Source organism: Hyperolius riggenbachi, chromosome 10 (genome assembly GCF_040937935.1).
Source record: "Hyperolius riggenbachi isolate aHypRig1 chromosome 10, aHypRig1.pri, whole genome shotgun sequence".
NCBI classification, from domain to species: Eukaryota; Metazoa; Chordata; class Amphibia; order Anura; family Hyperoliidae; genus Hyperolius; species Hyperolius riggenbachi.
The window spans coordinates 269575553-269601327 of record NC_090655.1 but is presented as its reverse complement, the minus strand read 5'-3'; the positions used below and the strand labels follow the sequence as shown (position 1 = coordinate 269601327).

The window sequence follows — 25775 nt, the reverse complement described above, 5'->3', positions numbered from 1 at the left end:
CACAAGATGGCGAACACATAAACAGGAAGTAATCATCCTAAAGACAGGAACTGATGTAACTCAGCACGGACAAAAAGTTGTAAGAAGTCAGCAGGATACGTTGTAGGAAGAGGTAATTGTGTGATTCATTTTGTATATACTAGCTAACGTATGGGAAGATTAGTACAGACATGGGTGTGGAGGAGCAGTGGGGGATTAGTGCAGACATGGGTATGGGGGAGTAGTGGGGAGATTAGTACAAACATGGGTATGGGGGAGCAGTAGGGAGAACAGTACAGACATGGGTATGGGAGAGCAGTGGGGAGATTAGTACAGACATGGGTGTGGAGGAGCAGTGGGGGATTAGTGCAGACATGGGTATGGGGGAGCAGTGGGGAGATTAGTACAGACATGGGTATGGGAGCAGTGGGGAGATTAGTGCAGACATGGGTATGGGGGAGTAGTGGGGAGATTAGTACAGACATGGGTATGGGAGCAGTGGGGAGATTAGTACAGACATGGGTATGGGAGCAGTGGGGGGAATAGTACAGACATGGGTATGGGAGAGCAGTGGGGGGATTAGTACAGACATGGGTATGGCAGCAGTGGGGGGAATAGTACAGACATAGGTATGGGGGAGCAGTGGGGGGATTAGTACAGACATGGGTGTGGGGGATTAGTACAGACATGGGTATGGGGGAGCAGTGGGGGGATTAGTACAGACATGGGTATGGGAGCAGTGGGGGGAATAGTACAGACATGGGTATGGGGGAGCAGTGGGGGGATTAGTACAGACATGGGTGTGGGGGATTAGTACAGACATGGGTATGGGGGAGCAGTGGGGGGATTAGTACAGACATGGGTATGGGAGCAGTGGGGGGAATAGTACAGACATGGGTATGGGAGAGCAGTGGGGAGATTAGTACAGACATGGGTGTGGGGGATTAGTACAGACATGGGTATGGGGGAGCAGTGGGGGATTAGTACAGACATGGGTATGGGGGAGCAGTGGGGGGATTAGTACAGTCATGGGTATGGAGAGCAGTGGGGAGATTAGTACAGACATGGGTATGGGGGAGCAGTGGGGGGATTAGTACAGACATGGGTATGGGGGAGCAGTGGGGGGAATAGTACAGACATGGGTATGGGAGAGCAGTGGGGAGATTAGTACAGACATGGGTATGAGGGAGCAGTGGGTGGATTAGTACAGACATAGGTATGGGGGGGGGGGGGGGAGCAGTGGGGAGATTAGTACAGACATGGGTATGGGCGAGCAGTGGGTGGATTAGTACAGACATGGGTATGGGGGAGCAGTGGGGGATTAGTGCAGACATTAGTATAGACATGGGTATGGGCGAGCAGTGGGGGATTAGTGCAGACATGGGTATGGGCGAGCAGTGGGAGATTAGTACAGACAGTGGTATGGAGGAGCAGTGGGTGGATTAGTACAGACATGGGTATGGGGGAGCAGTGGGGGAAATAGTACAGACATGGGTATGGAGGAGCAGTGGGGAGATTAGTACAGACATGGGTATGGAGGAGCAGTGGGGAGATTAGTACAGACATGGGTATGGGCGAGCAGTTGGGGGATTAGTACAGACATGGGTATGGGGGAGCAGTGGGGGATTAGTACAGACATGGGTATGGGGGAGCAGTGGGTGGGGTGGAGGGTGCCACTCTGGGTGGGGAGGAGAGTGCCAAGGTCTGGATTCGGTCCTTCTCCACAATCTTCCTCAGGGTCCGGTCACCTCTTCTCGTTGTGCAGCGTTTTCTGCTACACTTTTTCCTTCCCACAGACTTCCCACTGAGGTGCCTTGATACAGCACTCTGGGAACAGCCTATTCGTTCAGAAATTTCTTTCTGTGTCTTACCCTCTTGCTTGAGGGTGTCAATGATGGCCTTCTGGACAGCAGTCAGGTCGGCAGTCTTACCCATGATTGCAGTTTTGAGTAATGAACCCGGCTGGGGTTTTTTAAAAGCCTCAGGAATCTTTTGCAGGTGTTTAGAGTTCATTAGTTGATTCAGATGATTAGGTTAATAGCTCGTTTAGAGAACCTTTTTATGATATGCTAATTTTTTGAGATAGGAATTTTGGGTTTTCATGAGCTGTATGCCAAAATTATCAATATTAAAACAATAAAATGCTTGAACTACTTCAGTTGTGTGTAATGAATCTAAAATATATGAAAGTCTAATGTTTATCAGTACATTACAGCAAATAATGAACTTTATCACAATATGCTAATTTTTTTAGAAGGACCTGTATATGCAGCAACGGATAACATCAGCAAGGAGAACAGACAAACACAGTCTCTCTGCAGTGTTGTGGTAACATCCAGGTACTCAAAAGAGGGGACAGCAGGTGTAGGTGGCCGAAATAAAGCTCATATAGTCTAGTAAGCCTTTTAGAAACTTTGTGAAAGAGCTCAGGAAACATAACAAATAATTTAGAAGCAGAACAGGAGCTCAGTGGTTGGTTCTTAGGCAATGGTGGTAATAGAGCTAAAGAACAACTAAGCATCCGGGGGGCTATCAGAGTGCAGAGCCTCAAAGCCAGTACTCACGCCTTTAAAGAGACTCTGTAACAATTTTTTCAGCCTTAGTTCTTCTATCCTATGAGTTCCTATGCCTGTTCTAATGTGCTGGGGCTAACTGCAGCTCTTCCTAATTACACTGTCTCTGTAATAAATCAATGTATCTTTCCTCTGTCCTGTTTGTCGGGCTAAGGCTTTGATTGTGTTGATTGTGCAGGGCTGCTTGTGATTGGTAGAAGCGATACACACCCTCTGCAGGCCCCCTGCATACTCACACACTATGCTTAGCTGAGCCTATTAGAAGCTGGTTAGTTTGTTTGTAAACACTGCCTAAAACTGTTAATTACAAGCTAGGATTGCAGCAGAGAGTGGCAGAAACTGCACAGAGGGGCACAGGAGAAAATAAGGAATAGAATGGTATGCTTTTTAGTGTAAGAATATTAGAGTACAGATTCTCTTTAAGCATCGTTCCGGGGGGGGGGGGGGGTATTTGCGGCCTGCTCTCCAACCAGCTTTGTATCAATTTAGGCACAGTAAAGAGTGAGTGTGGCCATCTGCCACTACCCTAAGGAGCTTGGAGGGATACAACTTGGTGTATACTAGGCCCAGATCCCGACTCCCGCAGACGTTTCTTGGCTTGCACGAATTGTGACCGCTGATGCTGTAAATCGATATAAAAGTCATTATAAAAGGAAATGCGAGTATTTTCGTGTATAATTTCACCTTTTGGGCGGGCTGCGCGGAGTACAGTATCCCTGTCGCGGTAATTGAGCAGCTTCATGATAAAGGTCCTGGGCGCCTGGGCAGGGGCCTTCGGTGACACTCTATGCGCTCGCTCCACAATAAAGGCCGAGGAGAACAAGGTCCTATCAAACAGAGCAGTTAATATTCTTTCTGTGAAATCCTCAGGAGATGTTCCTCCCACCTTCTCTGGCCGCCCCACCCACACGTTTCATCTCCTGTTTCTGTTCTCTACACTTTCATGGCGCTCACTCAGCACACGGACCTCCTGCTGCAGCTGCGAAGAGTTGCGTTCCAGAGGCGTAATCCGCTCCTCCACTTCTCTCACGCGGTCGTCAGCCTCAGTTATCCTTGTTCTCAATGTTTGCATGTCAGCCTGCTGGGAATACACCATACAATTTTCTCTTAAGGGGCCCATAACGATTTTCCCAAGGATATACAGCAGATTCGATCACTGTGATCGAATCTGCTGTGAAAACGCTGACAGAACGATCGATTTCCATCCAAAATCAATCGTTCCTGTCGATTCCCGTCGAGCCGTCCGTGCGGAAGATTTTGCTCGATCGCCAGCCGGTCGGGAGTGCGTCGATAGTGGCGTTCGAATGCCCGACGCAATACAGCGGCAATACATTACCTGCTCCGGCCGGCGCGAGTCCCCGCTGTCACCACTGCCGCCTTCTCCGCTGGGTTCCGGACCGGCTGGCTTCACTTCCTTCCTGTCCCAGCAGGAAGTTTAAACTTCCCCGGACAGAAAGAAGTGAAACCAGTCGGACCGGAACGCGGAACCCAGCGGATAAGAAGACAGCAGGGACTCACACCGGCCGGAGCAGGAAATGTATAGCTGGGGGGGGGGGCAGCAGCAGCAGCACCACCACCACCACAGATTGTGATCGGTTTCATGTTGAAATTGATTCACAATCTGTTTGCAGTAAGGTGGCCATACGATCCCTCTCTGATCAGATTCAAACAGAGAGGGATCTATCTGTTGGTCGATCTGATGGCAAATCGACCAGTGTATGGCCACCTTTAGATTTTTCTGTTAGATTTTCTGTTAGATTTACTGTAATTAGATTATTTTCTGTAGAGAATGGTCATTCTCTCTGGTGCATTGTCTTCTGGTTATCTCCTGCTGAAGAGAACAATGCCTAATTGCTATGCAGATAGATGGTAAGATAGATAATTTTCCAACATGTTGAACTTTATCTATCTGGCAGGTAAATCTAACAGAAAATTGTATGGTGTATTCCCAGCATTACCGCTCGTGCGCGCGGATCGATTCCTGCTCGTCCCCGCGGGCACTTCCTTATCAGCGCTTCGTTTTTGCCTATTGTCCGTCCGCGGGAATCGAGTCGGGAATCGATCCACGCGGTGATTGGACACGTCGGAAATTATCAATCGAGCCATCAGCGGCTCGATTGATAAGTCGGAAATTATCAATCGAGCCATCAGCGGCTCGATTGATAAGAACATACACCGCCGTGTATGCCCAGAATAAAGGTAACCTAAAGTGAGAAGGATATGGATTTAATGCTGGGCATACACGGGTGGATACTTGTTATCAGTTGAGCCGCTGATGGCTCGATTGATAATTTCCGACAGGTCCGATTGCCCACCGGATCAATTCCGCGCTCGATACTGGCAGTAGAAAAAACGAAGCGCTGATTAGGAAGTGCCCGCGGGGACAAGCAGGAATCGATCTGGGGGGACGCGCCGGTATCGTGCCGCTGGCTCGATTCCGGCGCATAATCTACCCGTGTATTCCCAGCATTACCTTTTAAAATAATACCAGTTGCCTGACTCTCCTGCTGATCCTGTGTCTCTAATACTTTTAGCCACAGCCCCTCAACAAGCATGCAGATCAGGTGCTCTGACTGAAGTCAGACTGGATTAGCTGCATGCATGTTTCAGGTGTGTGATTCAGCCACTACTGCAGCCAAAGTGATCAGCAGGACTGCCAGGCAACTGGTATTGTTTAAAAGGAAACATCCATATCCCTATCAGTTAAGGTTCCCTTTAAAGAAAGTATATAAATTGTAATAGGGCTGCACTGCCTCTAATTTTCAATGCACAAATATATCCGCGTGATACACACTTTAAAATACTATAAGACCTTACTGCAGTCCATATACAAATATTTCAGAGTTCCTCTCGAACCCAAGTCCTGTATAATTCCAAGTCACCATATAATATTCACGGGATCGCTGCTTCAAAATTCAAAAAAGATTGTTAATATATATCACAGTGTTGAGCTGCGCTCTCCTTATATCCTAAAAAACAAAATTTGTTCTCATAGCGTAATTCCGTAATCCTTTTATCACACAACACCCAGTGATAGTGAGAATAGTGTGAACCACTCGTGAATCCTTCCCCTAATCCAGATTGCGCTCACCGGATTGTAGCCACCTCAGACAACAGGTGGATCTAACGCGTGTTTCATACACCACTCTCTGGCACTTTAAATCTTCAATTATTCTTTAATACTCCAGATATTCCAGATAAAACTCCATAAAATATATAAACCATAAAACCATCATAGCGTATTATGTAAAATATTGAATAACAACCCGCGCAATGATTGCGCACTCACGTCTGCGTTCTTGTAATTTAGGCACATCAAACAGCTCTATCCATCAGCGGGGTCTGTCCTGGCATCAGCAGGGGAAATGCGGCATCCCGTATCCCACTATCTAGCTACCTCTGCCCAGGCTCGCCTCCACGCTCTTTCCTCTAGTTCGTAGTTGCCGGCTCGTTGATCGCATGCAGTGACGTCAGATGCGCTGGACGTAGCTCCGCCCTACGCGTTTCGTCCAATCGGACTCATCAGGGGCTGACGTCACTGGCGCGTCACGCCCTTTTTATGCTGCATGCGAGTCACCTGACTACCTCCTATCTCCGTCGCATTATATTTCCCCATAGGCTTCAACAACATGGCGGCCAATGTATCAGACACGTCATACAAGACAGTGTACTGACTGACAGACACCGCTGCTGTTACAATCTATGTTATATTAGCCCATGAGATCATATATATTTGATGTAGTAACAATCGAAAATCAAATTCATAATTTAATATTACACCCAAAAACAATTAGTGCCATCTACTGGCGAACTTTCATAAATCAATCCAATCTAAGAGATACTATACATGACTTCATAGTAGAAAATAATCTTATTTCTCAGCATCAACATGGGTTTACTAAAGACAGGTCCTGTTTGACTAACATGCTCAGCTTTTATGAGGTAGTGAATGCTAATATGGATATTGGGAATGCTGTAGATGTGATATACTTGGACTTTGCAAAGGCCTTCGACACTGTTCCCCACAAAAGTCTTGTGCAAAAGTTGAGGATGCAAGGAATGGGGAAGAGTCTGTGTTCATGGATAGGGAACTGGCTAATGGACAGAAAACAAAGAGTTGTGGTCAATGGATCATACTCAAAATGGGAGACTGTTAGCAGTGGGGTCCCACAGGGGTCTGTTCTGGGTCCAGTGCTCTTCAATTTATTTATTAATGACCTAGTAGATGCAGTAGTGAGCAATGTTGCTATTTTTGCAGATGATACAAAATTGTGCAGAAACATTAACTCTCAGGAAGATAGTGTCATATTGCAACAGGATCTGGATAGGATGGCTATATGGGCACATACATGGCAGATGAAATTCAATGTTGACAAATGTAAGGTCATGCATTTTGGACGTACTAATGGTCTAGCACCATACAAAATAAATGGGATACAGTTGGGGACATCAAACTTGGAGAAGGACTTAGGAGTACTCATTGACAACAAGTTAAATAATCGTACTCAATGCCAAGCAGCTGCAGCTAAAGCTAACAAAATTTTGGGATGCATTAAAAGGGAAATAAAAACTCGAGATGCTAGCATAATATTGCCCCTGTTTAACTCTCTAGTAAGGCCACATCTGGAATATGGAATTCAGTTCTGGGCACCACATTACAAAAAAGATATTGCAGTTTTAGAGCAGGTGCAGAGACGAGCAACAAAATTGATGCGTGGGATGGAAGGTCTCACTTATCGAGAAAGGTTAGATAAACTGGGTTTATTTAGTCTAGAGAAAAGACGCCTTAGAGGGGATCTAATTAACATGTATAAATACATCAGAGGGCAATATAATACCTTGGCGGATTAGCTTTTTGTCCCTAGGCCTTCTCAAAGGACTAGAGGACATGATCTGCGCATGGAGGAAAAATGTTTTAGCCATTTATTTAGGAAAGGGTTCTTTACAGTAAGAGTGATTAAGATGTGGAATGCATTGCCACAGGAAGTAGTTATGGCAAACTCTATACCTGCATTTAAAGGGGGCTTAGATGCTTTCCTTGCGTTGAAAGACATCCATGGCTACAATTACTAGGTAATGCCTAATGATGTTGATCCAGGGATTTTATCTGATTGCCATCTGGAGTCGGGAAGGAATTTTTCCCTTTAGGGGCTAATTGGACCATGCCTTGTAAGGGTTTTTTCGCCTTCCTCTGGATCAACAGGGATATGTGAGGGAGCAGGCTGGTGTTGTACTTTATACTGGTTGAACTCGATGGACGTATGTCTTTTTTCAACCAAAATAACTATGTAACTATGTGATACATCCATTTATTGCCATCTAGTGGCTAAAATTCATATGACACCTATCCTCAATTCACAATACCAGTCTATGTACAATACAAAAACAAAAGTTTGCTTTCTTAAAACAGAAAGAATTTGCGATAATTCAGGTTGGAGTGAGCTTGAGATGTCTCCCAGTGCAACACTGCTGAAAATATGCAAATTAACCATTGTACCCTTAGAAGCTAAACACACCTCCAGAACCGCTGGAATGCAATGATGTGTCAGCTTGTTAATTTGTACAGAGCTATAATAATCCAACATGCATACAGACTGTTTCGGATTGTTTGATCCTCATCAGTGCATGGCATGGATTAATTTTGCTCTATGGAGTATGGCTTGTAAATCCGAGAGGGACAGACTAACCAGCAAGCTCATGGTGACAATTCAATGTACAATTCAAAACCACCTTTTGTCACCCGGTGGCGAAAATATCGCTGGCAGCAATCTGTGTCCCAATTTATTGCATTGCATCAAGTTTAAGCTAAAATTTATGGGCAATTTGCCTATCTCATTCATTAATTTAGACCAATCCCTTCCCATATTCCTCAGTAGTAGGACTAATACCTTCAAAATTATCCTCAATTCTGTGTCAAATATCAGTGGTGATGTAACAATTTAAATCAAATTCAATATTTAACCCCCCTGGATGCAGGGTCCCCAAATTATATATCTATCTCCCCTCTGCCTTCGATATTTCCCTCACCATACTTGATCCCCTCCCATTTTTTTACATATTTTTCTACCCCCATAAATTTCAGGCTACTTGGATCTGCCCCGTGCACAAGTTTATAATGCTTGGACAAACTGTGTGTCTCTAAACCTTTAGAGATATTGTAGATGTGCTGTCCTATTCTTTTATGTAAGGCTCTTGTAGTCCTACCCACGTATTCCATCCCACATGGGCACCATAGTACATATACCACACCAACGGTATTGCAAGTTATGCATTGTTTAATGTTCTATCTTCTTCCTGTATTCCTTGATATAATATGGTCTCCCCTTAATGATTTAGCCTCCCTGCATCCCCTGCAACCCCTACATGGAAAAAAACCCTTCTGTTCCAATAAATTTCCCACGTTAGTTACAGGTGGATCAATAAAACTATTGACCAATGATGACTTCAGATTGGGTGCCTTTCTATATATAAAACTAGGTCTACTTGGAATAGTCTTTTTAAAGGACAGGATCCAGCTGTAATATACTCCAACGGTTTTTTATTATTTGTTCCAGATCCCGGTATTGACTGTTATAGTCTAGCAATATATCAAATTCCCTAGACGGTCCTGATCTTTTAACATTATCTCTAATGAGTGCTTCACGATTCATCTCTGCTACTATATTTACCTCCTGTTGCAGTGACTCCTTCTCATAGCCCTTCTCCCTAAATCTCTGTGTGATTATTTTACTTTGTTTCTGGTAATCACTTATGTCAGAACAATTCCTCCTGATCCTCATTAGTTGGCCCTTAGGGATGTTGTCTAACCATCTCTTGTGGTGACAGCTCTCCCTCGGGATATATCCATTCCTATCTGTCAGTTTAAAAAATGTGACCGTTTTTAATTCAGTCCCTTCTGTTCTTATTACCAAATCCAAGAAGTCCACCTTATTCGCATCAATTGTAAATGTAATTTTTATCTCTGGCCAATGACTATTCATATCCTCACAAAACATATGTAGTTGCTCTCTCGACCCTCTCCAAATAAAGAAGAGGTCGTCAATGAATCTATTCCATGCTATGATGTTATTCCCCTTGTCATTACCCAAAATTTCTTTTTCCCATTGACCCATGTAAAGATTCGCTACGCTCGGGGCATACTTTGCCCCCATAGCACAGCCTGTTCGTTGTACATAAAATTCTTTTTTGTACCAAAAATAGTTGTGTTTCAGTGAATATGTTAACAGATCCAATATAAACTCGATTTGGGGGTCCTTCAAACTCCCTCCACCTCTAAGGCTATCCCCAACAATTTTTAGACCCCTTTCATGGGGAATTACTGTATAAAGGGATGTGACGTCACTCGTCACCAACAAATCCCCTGGTAGAATTTTCAATTTATCAATTTTCTGTAAGAGTTGCTTTGTGTCTTTCAATAAATGTGGCAATTTTTTTACCTCTGGTTGAAGGAACCAATCTTTGTATTCCCCCACTCTTTGAGTTAGAGATCCCACCCCACTAACTATTGGTCTTCTATTTTAGTTCTTCAGTGTTAATAATCCCCAAAAATGGGGATTATTAACACTGAAGAACTAAAATACTTATTGCCAACGAATCCCAGGATACCAGTAATATACTTTAACCCCAAAATTCATAAAGATGTAAATAACCCACCCGGAAGACCAATAGTTAGTGGGGTGGGATCTCTAAGCAAATCGCAGGCTAGTGGAAAAAGGCCCTAAAGGTTTAGAGACACACAGTGTGTCCAAGCATTATAAACTTGTGCACGGGGCAGATCCAAGTAGCCTGAAATTTATGGGGGTAGAAAAATATGTAAAAAAATGGAGGGGATCAAGTATGGTGAGGGAAATATCGAAGGCAGAGGGGAGATGGATATATAATTTGGGGACCCTGCATCCGGGGGGGTTAAATATTGAATTTGATTTAAATTGTTACATCACCACTGATATTTGACACAGAATTGAGGATAATTTTGAAGGTATTAGTCCTACTACTGAGGAATATGGGAAGGGATTGGTCTAAATTAATGAATGAGATAGGCAAATTGCCCATAAATTTTAGCTTAAACTTGATGCAATGCAATAAATTGGGACACAGATTGTTGCCAGCGATATTTTCGCCACCGGGTGACAATAGGTGGTTTTGAATTGTACATAGACTGGTATTGTGAATTGAGGATAGGTGTCATATGAATTTTAGCCAGTAGATGGCATTAAATGGTTGTATCACATAGTGTTGGATTGATTTATGAAAGTTCGCCAGTAGATGGCACTAATTGTTTTTGGATGTAATATTGAATTATGAATTTGATTTTAGATTGTTATTATATCAAATATATATGATCTCATGGGCTAATATAACATAGATTGTAACAGCAGCGGTGTCTGTCAGTCAGTACACTGTCTTGTATGACGTGTCTGATACATTGGCCGCCATGTTGTTGAAGCCTATGGGGAAATATAATGCGACGGAGATAGGAGGTAGTCAGGTGACTCGCATGCAGCATAAAAAGGGCGTGACGCGCCAGTGACGTCAGCCCCTGATGAGTCCGATTGGACGAAACGCGTAGGGCATAGCTACGTCCAGCGCGTCTGACGTCACTGCATGCGATCAACGAGCCGGCAACTACGAACTAGAGGAAAGCGCGTGGAGACGAGCCTGGGCAGAGGTAGCTAGATAGTGGGATACGGGACGCCGCATTTCCCCTGCTGATGCCAGGACAGACCCCGCTGATGGATAGAGCTGTTTGATGTGCCTAAATTACAAGAACGCAGACGTGAGTGCGCAATCATTGCGCGGGTTGTTATTCAATATTTTACATAATACGCTATGAAGGTTTTATGGTTTATATATTTTGTGGAGTTTTATCTGGAGTATTAAAGAATTATTGAAGATTTAAAGTGCCAGAGAGTGGTGTATGAAACACGCGTTAGATCCACCTGTTGTCTGAGGTGGCTACAATCCGGTGAGCGCAATCTGGATTAGGGGAAGGATTCACGAGTGGTTCACACTATTCTCACTATCACTGGGTGTTGTGTGATAAAAGGATTACGGAATTACGCTATGAGAACAAATTTTGTTTTTTAGGATATAAGGAGAGCGCAGCTCAACACTGTGATATACTTTAAAGAAAGTAGAAACCAGAGTGAGCCAGGACTTCAGGAGTCTTCATCGCCGTGATTTTGAGGAGAATGAGGCCTCGAGCCTCTTACCATGGAGAAAAAGTATTCCGCTTCCTGAGGAGTTTTCAAGACTCTGGTCACATTTTCACTATCTGTGCATTTTAGAATGGCTGGATAGAGCAAGGTAAACTTCCATTGGCGATGTATACATTCAGTGCAAGCTGCATTCAACTTTTGATGCTGCTTGGAGACTTCTAAGGTGAAATCATTAAAAAGTCTGAGCTTGTCCTTCAATCACCAGAGTTTTACTCCATAGTCCAGGTATTTTGCCATGATGACACCAGGGCCTTTTTTCATGTCGGCTGCCTGGGGTGGCCGACTCTATGAGCTTGTTCAACTTTACATAGTGAGTCTATAGCCAGGAGGCTTGGGAGGGTTTCAGCAAATAGCTTAGATAGTGATACTGTAGAGAAAGATTCAGGGAACCCGACTACACGTAGATTACTACGCCTTGACCTGTTCTCCAGATCTTGGAGTTTGTTGTGCATGTCCTTATTGTTTTTCAATTATATACAGACCCATCCATTCTCGCCTCTTCTAAGCGCACTGTTATGCCAGTAAGGGGGAGAGGACAGGCTGTGATCCCCTTCATTATCTGATTTAGTGGGGGCGCCACCTCATCTGTACTGCCATCGCCATCTTGGGGATCCAGCCTGAACTTGTGGAGCTTCACTGCCGCCTTGGAGTCAGAGCCGCGCCGGGTCATCGTGGAAGCGCGCCTGCTGTGTGCCAGGCACTGTCTAGGGCATCTGTATGGTGGTCCGCTGGTGTGGGGGTGAAGGCAGGCGGGATTAGGATCAGGCTAACGGATACTCGATCAGGAGCTCTCCTCTTTGCCTCCTACTCCTTCGGCTTCTGGCCACGCCCCCGACATCTGGCTATCTAATACTGGAGGCACCTCTGGCTACCTAATTATTTGGTGGATGGGTGTACCTCTGGCTACCTAATACTGGAGGAACACCTATGACTTCCAAATATTGGGGAAAACCTCTGGCTACCTAATACTGGGAACACATCTTGCTACCTAGTACTGGGGGGAGGGGGTACCTGTGGCTACCAAATACTGTGGGGATTCTTCTATCTACCTAATACTGGTGGGGGACACCTCTGGCTACCTAATACTGGGACACCTCTGACTACCTAATACTGGGGGGCACCTCTGGCTACCTAATATTGGGGACACCTCTGGCTACCTAATACTGGTGGGGGGCACCTCTGGCTACTTAATACTGGGACACCTCTGACTACCTAATACTGGGGGCACCCCTGGCTACCTAATACTGGGGGCACCTCTGGCTATCTAATACTGGGGACACCTCTGGCTACCTAATACTGGGGGCACCTCTGGCTAACTAATACTGGGGGACACCTCTGGCTACCTAATACTGGGACACCTCTGACTACCTAATACTGTGGGCACCTCTGGCTACCTAATACTGGGGGCACCTCTGGCTACCTAATACTGTGGGCACCTCTGGCTACCTAATACTGGGACACCTCTGGCTACCTAATACTGGGGGGCACCTCTGGCTACCTAATACTGGGACACCTCTGACTACCTAATACTGGGGGGGCACCTCTGGCTACCTAATACTGGGGGTACCTCTGGCTACCTAATACTGGGGGCACATCTGGCTACCTAATACTGGGGGCACCTCTGGATACCTAATACTGTGGGCACCTCTGGCTACCTAATACTGGGACACCTCTGGCTACCTAATACTGGGGGGCACCTCTGGCCACCTAATACTGGGACACCTCTGACTACCTAATACTGGTGGGCACCTCTGGCTACCTAATACTGGGGGGCACCTCTGGCTACCTAATACTGGGGGTACCTCTGGCTACCTAATACTGGGGGCACATCTGGCTACCTAATACTGGGGGCACCTCTGACTACCTAATACTGGGGGTACCTCTGGCTGCCTAATACTGGGGGCACCACTGGCTACCTAATACTGTATCCACCTGTAGCTTAGCTTCCTAATACTGGGTGGGAACCTCTGGCTACCTAATACTGAAGGGACCCCTCTGCCTAATACTGGGGGGGAGGGGAATCCCTGGCTACCTAATACTGGGTGCTGGGGATTATGGGATGTTATCCAATAACAGCAAGGGAAGTGTCTGTGTGGTGACTGTATCATTGTGTGTGCCAGGTTCTCATAAGATGTCAGGACGTCTGCTTCCCAGAAAGGAGTGACCGTATATAGGACACCAGGACCTCTACAAGGACCCATGATGGAGAGTCAGCTGCCCCTCACATCACCTGGTAAGAGGAGACTTTATTACTTATACAAGATAGAGCAGTATGGAGGGTCCTCCTAGCTCACCCATCATCTGATAAATATGGAGGCAAAGTATTCAGTCAGTGTGTGTGTTTCCTGCAGATGTATCCAGTAACAGAAACCAACCAGAGAGATGTACAGGTCCTCTTTATTACCAGGATCCCACCAACCCCCACCATTATCAGGTAGGTTTAGCTGAGGGTCATTAAAAACGCCAAACTGTGTGACATTGTTTCCTTTTGCATATGCTGTTATCTGTGTTCACACTTTAAATACATTCTTATTTTGTGAACTTAGGATGGAGAACATGTAAATGTTGTGGTTAAAGAGGAAGAAGAAGAGACATATGTGAGGAGTGATCAGCAGTCTATGGAGGAGAGTGACATGATGGGGACAATTAAAAAAGAGGAAGAAGAGACATATGTGAGGAGTGATCAGCAGTCTATGGAGGAGGGTGACATGGTGAGGACATGTAAAGAGGAACAAGAAGAGATGTATGTGAGGAGTGATCAGCAGTCTATGGAGGAGGGTGTCATGATGGTGACAATTAAAGAAGAAGAAGAGGAGATAGATATAAGGAGTGATCAGCAGTCTGAAGAGGTTGGAGATGTGATAAGGATAATTAAAGTGGAGGACACTTTTTCAGAGGGCAGAGCAGGTGAGTCGATGCTGTTTTTAGGCACAGCCATTCCAGGCTTGCACCTGGAGCGCCACCAAGTTCCACTCTTTGCCCTTTCTTGCTCCTGAAACCTAGCTGTTTCTACTTTTTGGGGATAGAAGAAGTCCACCATAATTTGGACACATCGAGGATGGAAGCCTGGTAGTACTTCTGCAGGTCCGGGAGACCAAATCCTCCCTGATAGTTTGGGGTAGTTAATGCCGGGAAGGCTATCCAGCGACGTTTCAGCCCCTAGATACAATGAGTGATGATTTTTTGTGCTTCAGAGAAGAAGCTTGTAGGTAACAGTATGGGAATGGTTCTGAATAGATATAGGGCTTGATTCACTAAGACAAATAGCATGCCTTATCTAAGTTAGCACACCTTAGCAGAGTAGCATAGCGAGCACTACAAACCCGCAGGGGCTCTGGGCAGGACGAGTGGAGCTCTCGTCATTGCCAATTAGCTGGCATAAGTTTGCTATGCTACTCTGATAAGGCGTGCTAACTTAGATAAGGCATGCTATTTGTCTTAGTGAATCAAGCCCATAGTATTTTAGGTAACAGCTGCATTTCATGTGCAACGATTTTGCCAATAGGGAGAGCTCAAATGTTGCTATGCGTGCCAGGGTAGGCCTGAACGATTTTAGGAAAAAAGTAAATTGAGCGATTTCTGTCCAAAATTAAATTTAAATTTGATTCACGACTTCCTTCAAATCAAGCTTTGTTCCCCCTCTGCACCTCTGTTTCCCTTTCTTTCTTTGTGCACCCTCTGTGCCTGTCTGTCTCTCTGTGCACCCTCTGTGCCTGTCTGTCTCTCTTTGCACCCTCTGTGCCTCTCTGTCTCTCTTTGTGCACCCTCTGTGCCTCTCTGTCTATCTTTGTGCACCCTCTGTGCCTCTCTGTTCCCCTGTTACTCTTTGTGCACCCCCTGTGCCTCTCTGTCCCCCTGTCTCTCTTTGTGCACCCTCTGTGCCTCTCTGTCTCTCTTTGTGCACCCTCTGTGCCTCTCTGTCCCCGTCTCTTTTTGTTCCCGTCTCTTTTTGTTCCCCTTCTGTGCCTCTCTGTCTCCCCTTCTCTCTTTGTTTCCCCTCTGTGCCTCTCTGTCCCTCTGTCACTCTTTGTGCACCCTCTGTGCCCCTCTATTCCCCTGTCTCTCTTTGTTCCCCTTCTGTGCCTCTCTGTTCCCCTGTCTCTGTGCCCCCTTTGTCTTTCTGTGTCCCCTTTATGTCTCTCTTTGTGCCACCTCTGTGCCTCTCTGTCCCTCTGTCATTATTTGTGCACCCCCTGTGCCTCTCTGTCTCCCTGTTTCTCTTTGTGCCCTCTTTGTCTCTCTGTGTACCCTTTATGTATCTCTTTGTGCCACCTCTGGGTCTCTCTTTTGCCCTCTTGGTGTTTCTCTTTGTGCCTCTTTTGTCTTTCTGTGCCCCATCTGGGCCTCTCTCCATGCCCCCTCTGTCTCCGCTCTGTGTCTCTCTGTGCCCCCTCTGTCCCCCAAGCTACAGCAGTGCTGGACATACCTTCCAGCATGAGTCCAGCAATGCCCATCTGTCCACTTCACTTCCTGCAGGCTCTAATGCACGGCATACATTCTGTATGTCATGTGACCTTCAAGAACCAGGAAGTATGCCGTGCACAAGAGACGGCAGACGGCGAGAGAGGACGGACAGCGCTGGACTTGTGCGGAAGGAAAACTTTCCCATTTGAAAATAACGTCATCGCAGAAATCGCCGCTTTGATGATTCCAAAATTGTGATCCCGATTTCAGTTTAAATTCAATCGTTCAGACCTATGCTAGGGTCTGTTCTCATTCTGGCAAGAAGGGGGGTGAAACTGTGTACAGGTCTTTAAAGTGTTACCTAAGTTTAATTTACCTGGGACTTGTTGCAGCCCCCTGCAGTCATCTTCTGCCCGCACCGTTCTTCTGGGACCCTCCAGCACGCAGCGGCGACCTCCTGAAAGCTAGCCAGTCGGAGGCTACTGCGCATGCACAGCCCTGAGCCTCAATCACCCTGATTGCGCTCCCATTGCCGGAAGAACGCTGCCATGCACAGGGACACTACAAGGCCGGCCAGCTTTCAGGAGGTCACTGCTGCTGTCTGAAGGGTCTTGGAAGGACGGTGCCAGCACAGGATGACTGCAGGGGGCTGCAACAAGTCCCAGGTAAGTTAATTTGTATTTTCTTTTTTTTTTATAAAAGTTAGATTTCCTTTAAAACTATGGGGGATTATAATACCCAGGTATGATAAGGAGTATTTTCGCCCAAGAAAAAGGGAATTCCATAGTTATCTTATTTTTAAAGGGAACCTAAACTGAGAGGGACAAGGTTGTTATGGTTGTTTCCTTTTAAACAATACCAGTTGCCTGGCAGTCCTGCTGATCTCTTTGGCTGCAGCAGTGGCTGAATCACACACCTGAAACAATCATGCAGCTAATCCAGTCTGACTTCAGTCAGAGCACCTGATCTGCATGCTTGTTCAGGGCCTGTGGCTAAAAGTATTATGCTGGATACACACCATGCGTTTCCGCGTTCGTTGCGTCCGTCGATACGCATCGATTCGATTATTACCGACATGTCTGATTCACGTTTCAATGGATCGTTAGGTCGATTTGCCATACTTTACATGGCAATCGACCTAAAAATCATCGAAATGCGTTCGGAAATGCTCGGAAATAATCGAATCGACGCGTATCGACGGACGCATTCGACGCGGAAACGCATGGTGTGTATCCAGCATTAGAGACACAGGATCAGCAGAAGAGTCAGGCAACTGGTATTATTTTAAAAGGAAAGATCCATATCCTTCTCAGTTTAGGTTCCCTGTAAGTTCAGGCTGAAGATGGAAGCCCTTGAGAAGCCACTTGATTTTAGACTTCCTGGAGAGTATTCCACCCCTGCGGCAGGGAAGTGTGGGGGTCTGCTGAAGTTCATAGGACAATATCTGCGAATATGGTAATAACACACTTTTGCCTGTTAACCTGCCTGGCGTTCTATTAAGATCGCCAGGCAGGCTGCGGGAGGGTTTTTTTTTAATAAAAAAAAAACTATTTCATGCAGCCAACTGAAAGTTGGCTGCATGAAAGCCCACTAGAGGGCGCTCCGGAGGCGATCTTCCGATCGCCTCCGGCGCCCAGAATAAACAAGGAAGGCCGCAATGAGCGGCCTTCCTTGTTTTGCTTATATCGTCGCCATAGCGACGAGCGGAGTGACGTCATCGACGTCAGCCGACGTCGTGACGTCAGCCGCCTCCGATCCAGCCCTTAGCGCTGGCCGGAACTTTTTGTTCCGGCTGCGCAGGGCTCAGGCGGCTAGGGGGGCCCTCTTTCGCCGCTGCTCGCGGCGAATCGCCGCAGAGCGGCGGCGATCAGGCAGCACACGCGGCTGGCAAAGTGCCGGCTGCGTGTGCTGCTTTTTATTTCAGCCAAATCGGCCCAGCAGGGCCTGAGCGGCAGCCTCCGGCGGTACTGGACGAGCTGTGCTCGTCCAGACCGCCCAGCAGGTTAATAGATAATCCTTGGATTTGAGGGTTGGCCCGTATCTTCTCTGCTAGAGTCTCCAATAGAAGAAGAAAGATCAGAGGAGATGGGGGTGTCCTTGTCTGTTACCACTCTACAGTGGGTTGCAAAAGTATTCGGCCCCCTTGAAGTTTTCCACATTTTGTCACATTACTGCCACAAACATGCATCAATTTTATTGGAATGCCACATGAAAGACCAATACAAAGTGGTGTACATGTGAGAAGTGGAATGAAAATCGTACATCATTCCAAACATTTTTTACAAATCAATAACTGCAAAGTGGGGTGTGCGTAATTATTCAGCCCCCTTTGGGCTGAGTGCAGTCAGTTGCCCATAGACATTGCCTGATGAGTGCTAATGGCTAAATAGAATGCACCTGTGTGTAATCTAATGTCAGTACAAATACAGCTGCTCTGTGACGGCCTCAGAGATTGTCTAAGAGAATCTTGGGAGCAACAACACCATGAAGTCCAAAGAACACACCAGACAGGTCAGGGATAACGTTATTGAGAAATTTAAAGCAGGCTTAGGCTACAAAATGCTGTCTAAAGCCTTGAACATCCCACGGAGCATTGTTCAATCGGTCATTCAGAAATGGAAGGAGTATGGCACAACTGTAAACCTACCAAGACAAGGCCGTCCACCTAAACTCACAGGCCGAACAAGGAGAGCGCTGATCAGAAATGCAGTCAAGAGACCCATGGTGACTCTGGACGAGCTGCAGAGATCTACAGCTCAGGTGGGGGAATCTGTCCATAGGACAACTATTAGTTATGCGCTGCACAAAATTGGACTTAATGGAAGAGTGGCAAGAAAAAAGCCATTGTTAACAGAAAAGCATAAGAAGTCCTGTTTGCAGTTTGCCACAAGCCTTGTGGGGGACACAGCAACCATGTGGAAGAAGGTGCTCTGGTCCGATGAGACCAAAACTGAACTTTTTGGCCTAAATGCAGAACGCTATGTGTGGCGGAAAACTAACACTGCACATCACTCTGAACACACCATCCCCACTGTCAAATATTGTGGTGGCAGTATCATGCTTGGGGGGTGCATCTCTTCAGCAGGGACAGGGAAGCTGGTCAGAGTTGATGGGAAGATGGATGGAGCCAAATACAGGGCAATCTTGGAAGAAAACCTATTGGAGTCTGCAAAAGACCTGAGACTTCCAGCAGGACAACGACCCTAAACATAAAGCCAGGGCAACAATGGAATGGTTTAAAACAACACATATCCATGTGTTAGAACGGCCCAGTCTAAGTCCAGATCTAAATCCAATCGAGAATCTGTGGTAAGATCTGAAAACTGCTGTTCACAAGCGCTGTCCATCTAATCTGACTGAGCTGGAGCAGTTTTGCAATGAAGAATGGGCAAGGATTTCAGTCTCTAGATGTGCAAAGCTGGTAGAGACATACCCTAAAAGACTGGCAGCTGTAATTGCAGCAAAAGGTGGTTCTACAAAGTATTGACTCAGGGGGCCGAATAATTACGCACACCCCACTTTGCAGTTATTTATTTGTAAAAAATGTTTGGAATCATGTATGATTTTCGTTCCACTTCTCATGTGTACACCACTTTGTGTTGGTCTTTCACGTGGAATTCCAATACAATTGATTCATGTTTGTGGCCGTAATATGACAAAATATGAAAAACTTCAAGGGGGCTGAATACTTTTGCAAGCCACTGTATGTACACTATTACAAGGGACATATCAGTGACATGAGGATACAATGTTACAGATTACCCCCTTAGCTTTCAGGAACAGCAAAGGGACAAGGATGAATTGAGGTAGACCTCATATGCTCACTCCAGCCTGAATAATCACAAACACCTTCTGTTTTATGAAGGAAAACAATCTGTGTTGCACGAGGATACAATGGTAATAAGAATGTGTAAGTGATACCACATTGCTCTACAAACATAACACAGATTTCTTGCTATAAGTACATAGAGGTCTGTTGTCACAGGAGTAGCACATTGCTTCCATTGTCTTATCAAGCTCTACAATTTACTGCTTTCCATCTATGGCCAATGCTTTATGTATGAAATGCAAATACCTCTGACTTGTATGCAAATGTAACAAACAACTAGGCTGTAGAATTGCTTGTGGTTGCAGAGGGTATTGCATGCAGCAGCATTCTGTATCAAATCCTTTCACCAGCATTGGTTTCCGGTGTGCTGTGAGTGCAGAGGGTTAGTGATTGTGGCTATGTAAACTGGCCCCTCCCCTTAGCAACTGCTCAGCACCTGGCACCTCCCCTCAGCACCTGGTCCCTCCCCTCAGCATCTGCTCATCACCTGACCCCTCCCCTCGGCACCAGACCCCTCCCCTCAGCATCTGCTCAGCACCTGCCCCCCCTCCTCAGCATCTGCTCAGCACCTGGCCCCTCCCCTCAGCAACTGCTCAGCACCTGGCACCTCCCCTCAGCACATGGTCCCTTCCCTCAGCAACTGCTCAGCACCTTGCCTCTCCCCTCAGCACCTGACCCCTCCCCTCAGCACAAGACCCCTCCCCTCAGCATCCGCTCAGCAGCTGGTCCTTCCATAGGATGAGCACAGCTTCCCTTTCTTGTGTATTTTAGCAGCCATTGTGACCTGGCTGCAGGCTGGAGCTCTCCTCTCACCTATGACAAGACAGCCTGTTTATGTAATGGCGTAAGTAGTATAGATTGTCCCTCGCTGGAGAGTTATGTGCATGCATGTGTGCCTTATAGTGGTAGAACCTGACAGGCCTCAGTGTGGGTCTCAGTGCCGGTGGAAGGGTCTTGTACAAAGTGCTGCTGCGTGCAATCCATTGTAAGCTAATATACTGTATTTTTCAGAATATAAGACGCTCCATATTATAAGACGCTCCTAGATTTAGGGGACGAAAAACAGAGAAAAAAATGATATGCTAAGTATCCTAAACCTGGTTCATCCATGGTGCAGGGGCATCTTGTAGATACACTGCTCCCTGGGCTTCCCCCTCCCCCAATTACACTAATCCCCACAAGTTATGGCAGCCACGGTCAGCAAGCCTGTTATGTGCCTTAGCAAATCACCCATTTTTACTTACATAACATCTGTTCTTACTCCCTCCCTCTAGTTGCAGCTTAAAGCGGACCTAAAATCAGAACTTCCTATCTGCTCTAAGAGATAAGCAACAGCATATGAACCTTTAAAGAAAAAATGTCTTTGTTGCAGCTTATACAAATCCTGCAATAAATCTACAGTGTGTCTACTTCCTGCTTTCATGGAAGCAGGTATAAGGTTAACATCCTGTCTTTACAAATTAGCTGTTTTGCCAAGGCAGCCAGCTAACACAGCTGAAAGATCAATTTAAACTTGTCATTAGTCACAGATGAGGGGGAATTGGATAGGCTAAACTCTCTAAATACATACAGGGTGGATTAATCTGTGTTTCCCTTATGTCCAGTGCAAGAGTTCAAGTCCACTTTAACAATAGACTAATTTAGTTCTCTCTGCAAACTAGCTTTAAAGTGTAACTGTCGAGCATAAAATCAAAAATTATTTATTTTTATCTGGTAGACAAGTAATAAGGATGCTGACCAGGCAATCCAAAAGGTAAAATCGCTATTACTTTTCTTGTTGATAAATGATCATTCCACAGTTTACTTGACTCTTATTTGGTACACACAAAATTTGGTACACACAAAGGAAGTTGCAGGGCATGCTGGGTTGTCCTTTTTTGCTTCTATACTTCCCCCTCAGACTTAACTAATGCCGCCTGTTTGGCTGAAGCCTCTTTCCCTCCTGTTTTACCTTCCCACACCTCTTTTCCTCTCTGATTGGCCAAAATTTCTCATGCTAAGACAATGCAATTTCTATAGTGGAGGGCGGGCAATGCATACACAATCAGGCAGAGGAGAGTAAGGGAGGAAATGACATCAGGATTGGCTTCAAAATAGCCACAGGTAAAATGGGAAATGCTAAGAAGGATTTTCTCTTTTTTTTACTGTAGAAAAATCACTAAAATCAAAATGTGGACAGTGCAATACATATGTTATGTAAGTAGAGCAAGTATTTATCTACTTATATATGTGTGCAGGGAAATGTGTGACTGCTGTATGCCAGTCTCACCCCGTGCTGCAGCTGCTGCAAGTCTCTCTGATGCTGACTGCTTCTGTGGAGAGGATTCACCCGAAGGAGACATTCTTCGCATTCTTTTGTATCTCTGGGATCAGTCAGGCTGCTGTTTTTACTGTTGCTTTGCCAATGCTCAATGATCTCCCCCCACCTCCCCCCTTGCTCAGCCATGTGCTTTTTGCATTTGCTTGTCCAGTTTTTTTTATTTTTTTTTATTGGTGCCAATGGTCTGGAGGGCGGGACCAAGGCTCTGTCATTGTTGCCAAGCACTGACCTCCCTCTGCTACTGAATGACAGAGAGAGCCTTGGTCCCGCCCTCCAGACAATCGGCACTAGTGAAGTACAGACTGCACACGCAAGGGAAAAGAACACATAGCCGCAACTGGAAGGTATGAAGGCAGCAGAACGCTGCTGCATTGGGGACACCTTGGCACTGGTCCGAATGTTTTATTCGGAATATAAGACGCACTGACCCCCTTCCCCCCCATACACATTTTGAGGGATAATAAGTGCATCTTACATTCTGAAAAATAGGGTACTCAAATAAACAACTAAACAAATTAACACAGGGAAAATGGGAGCCAAATCTGGTGTAGTATTTAAGGTATTAATAGTCAGTGTAAGTGAGCAAATAACTTGGGACTCACACTTTTCTGGTTGCCCCACCTGCTACCAGTATAATGGCATGCAGGGAAGCCCCGCCCCCCACTCAGCCTTTAGGATGCAAATATGGTCACTTCTCAAAAAGAATAGGGAAGGTTTTTTTTCCAATTTTAAAACCATAAAATCTTACATTTCAGACAACTCCAGACAAGGTTTGCAACCATATTGTGTGTGAGTGTTATGAGTACTGAGTGTTAATGATCTTTTGTTTTTCTGTATCCACAGACTGTACAACGGGCAATTATGTAATTGGACAAGAGTCTCCTGCGGATATCCCGGTTACCCCAAATATTCCCCCAGACTCCCCTCACCTGTCTAACCCTGAGGGGCCTCATACCCAGCACAGCTCTCCCCCTGCTGGAGGGTCTTATTCTTGTTCCACATGTGGGAAATGTTTTGCATGGAAATCAAAGCTTGTCAGTCATGAGAGATCTCACACTGGAGAGAAGCCCTTTTCATGTGCCGAGTGTGGGAAATGTTTTACATTTAAAGCAAGTCTTGTCAGACATTAGGAATCTCACACTGAAGCGAAGCCCTATTCATGTGTTCGGTGTGGGAAATGTTTTACACAGAAATCCTATCTTGTCATACATGAGAGGATCCACACTGGTGAGAAGCCCTACATGTGTGTTGAGTGTGGGGATTGCTTTGGGTGTAATTCAGACCTTGCCTTACATAAGAAATCTCACACTGGTGAGAAGCCATTTTCATGTGCTGAGTGTGGGAAATGTTTTGGGCGTAAATCACATCTGGTCACACATAAGATATCTCACAGCGGTGAGAAGCCTTATTCATGTGCTGAGTGTGAGAAATGCTTTGCGCGTAAATCAGACCTTGTCATACATGAGAGATCGCACACTGGTGAGAAGCCTTTTGCATGTGCTAGGTGTGGGAAATGTTTTGGGCGTAAATCACTGCTCGTCACACATGAGAGAACGCACACTGGTGAGAAGCCCTATTCATGTGCTGAGTGTGGGGAATGTTTTGTATATAGACCACAGCTAGTAAGTCATGAGAGATCTCACACTGGTGAGAGGCCATATTCATGTGCTGAGTGTGGGGAACGGTTTGTATGGAAATCAGAGCTAGTCAGTCATGAAAGAACTCACACTGGTGAGAATCCCTATTCATGTGCTAAGTGTGGGAAATGTTTTGTATGGAAATCACAGCTAGTCACACACGAGAGATCTCACACTGGTGAGAAGCCCTATTCATGTTCTGCGTGTGGGAAATGTTTTTCGCGTAATTCATACCTTCTCAAACATGAGAGGGATCATGCTAACAATTCATGTTCTGAATGTGGGAAATGTTTTGGAAGTAAAGACTTGCTTGCCATACATGAGAGATCTCATGCTGAGAAGCCCTATTCATGTTCTAAGTGTGGGAAATGTTGTAGAAATAAATCAACCCTTGTAAGACACGAGAGAATTCACACTGGTGAGAAGCCCTTTTCATGTGATGAGTGTGGGAAAAGTTTTGCTTGTAAATCAACCCTTGTCGCACATAAGGGATTGCACACTGGTGGGAAGCCCTATTCATGTGCGAAGTGTAGTGAATGCTTTAGATATAAAGCAGACCTTGCCAAACATATGTATACACACACTATTTAGAAGGCCTATTTATTTGCTGAGTATGGGAAATGTTTTATTTAGAAGTCAGCTCTTGTTAGCCATAAGAGATTTCACACTGTTGAGACGCATTATGCGTGTGCTGTGTGTGGGAAGTGCTTTGGGTGTTAAAGGGAACCTAAACTGAGAAGGATAAGGATTTTTCCTTTTAAAATAATACCAGTTGCCTGACTCTCCTGCTGATCCTGTGTCTCTTAATACTTTTAGCCACATCCCCTGAACAAGCATGCAGATCGGGTGCTCTGACTGAAGTCAGACTGGATTAGCTGCATGCATGTTTCAGGTGTGTGATTCAGACACTACTACACTAAAAAAGATCAACAAGACTGCCAGGCAACTGGTATTGTTTAAAAGAAAACATCCATATCCCTCTCAGTTAAGGTTCCCTTTAATCACTGCTTCTCAAACATTTATTTTGAGTTTGGGAAATGTCTTGGCCACAAGTGTTCTTTGCCAATGTTTCTTTAATTTGTTGAAAAGTGCACATGGATACATTTGTACACAGAATTATGAAGACTCTTTCATGCTTCTCAGTGCATTGGTTTGTTAAAACATTACTGTCCCTGAGCTGAGGTGACATGATGAGATTAATCCTTGGTACAAATAGAGTAGAAAATATAAGAAGAAAATAGAGCGCTCAATGGTGTAAAATCAAAGTGGACGTTTATTGCACACAGTGAAAATCTACTTACAAGATAAAAATGAGAGTCGCGCATATAACAATGCAAGGAACAGGATCCTCTCTGTGCAGCGGAGATCCCCGAGCTGTGGCCAGCAGGGATGTGTCTGGGATGATCAGCGGCGGGGTGGTGGGTAAATCCTGGAATCAGCGTGCCCTCAGCATCATTAGGCGTTTTGGCGTATAACGCCTTCGTCAGATGATGCTGGAGCATGGGCTGCCACTGTCATGACAACCACTGTCATGATGTGGTGATAGGGGCGGTGGCAAGTGGATTGCATTCGCTAATGATGTGGGCGAGAAGTTCTGTATGAGGGAATAGTCTGCCTCAGCTGTGGGTGGGAATATTTTGTGATTGACACCTGTGGAAGAACTGGGGGGGGGGGGGGGGGTATTTTCTCACCCTTACCTCTCTCTATGAGGTGTAACTGGGGGCTGGTAACCAGGATTCCTCCCTATAGAGAAGGGTTCAGAGGTGCCTCATGCACAGTGTTCTGGGGGATCCCTCCAATCCCAGGAATGTCAGA

At 45.7% G+C, this 25775-nt stretch overlaps 2 protein-coding genes across 5 annotated transcripts in view; both read left to right on the top strand.

Moving 5' to 3' along the window:
• The window catches only part of LOC137535392 (zinc finger protein 665-like), a 976927-nt gene that overhangs the window by 909477 nt on the left and 41675 nt on the right, over positions 1-25775 (top strand). The gene's annotated exons all lie outside the window — the stretch shown is intronic.
• Positions 32-23551, top strand: LOC137535429 (gastrula zinc finger protein XlCGF48.2-like). 3 transcript variants are annotated; one of them, XM_068257263.1, is made up of 6 exons: positions 70-112; positions 2234-2318; positions 13891-14003; positions 14122-14204; positions 14317-14677; positions 23167-23551. In XM_068257263.1, exons 3-6 carry the CDS (start codon positions 13970-13972, stop codon positions 23451-23453), a joined length of 765 nt encoding a protein of 254 aa, XP_068113364.1. In that variant the 5' UTR covers positions 70-112; positions 2234-2318; positions 13891-13969; the 3' UTR covers positions 23454-23551. The 3 variants fall into 3 exon arrangements, with proteins under 3 accessions (XP_068113365.1, XP_068113364.1, XP_068113366.1); XM_068257264.1 differs by lacking the exon at positions 2234-2318 and having other exon boundaries at positions 32-112; XM_068257265.1 differs by lacking the exons at positions 70-112; positions 2234-2318 and adding an exon at positions 11655-11858.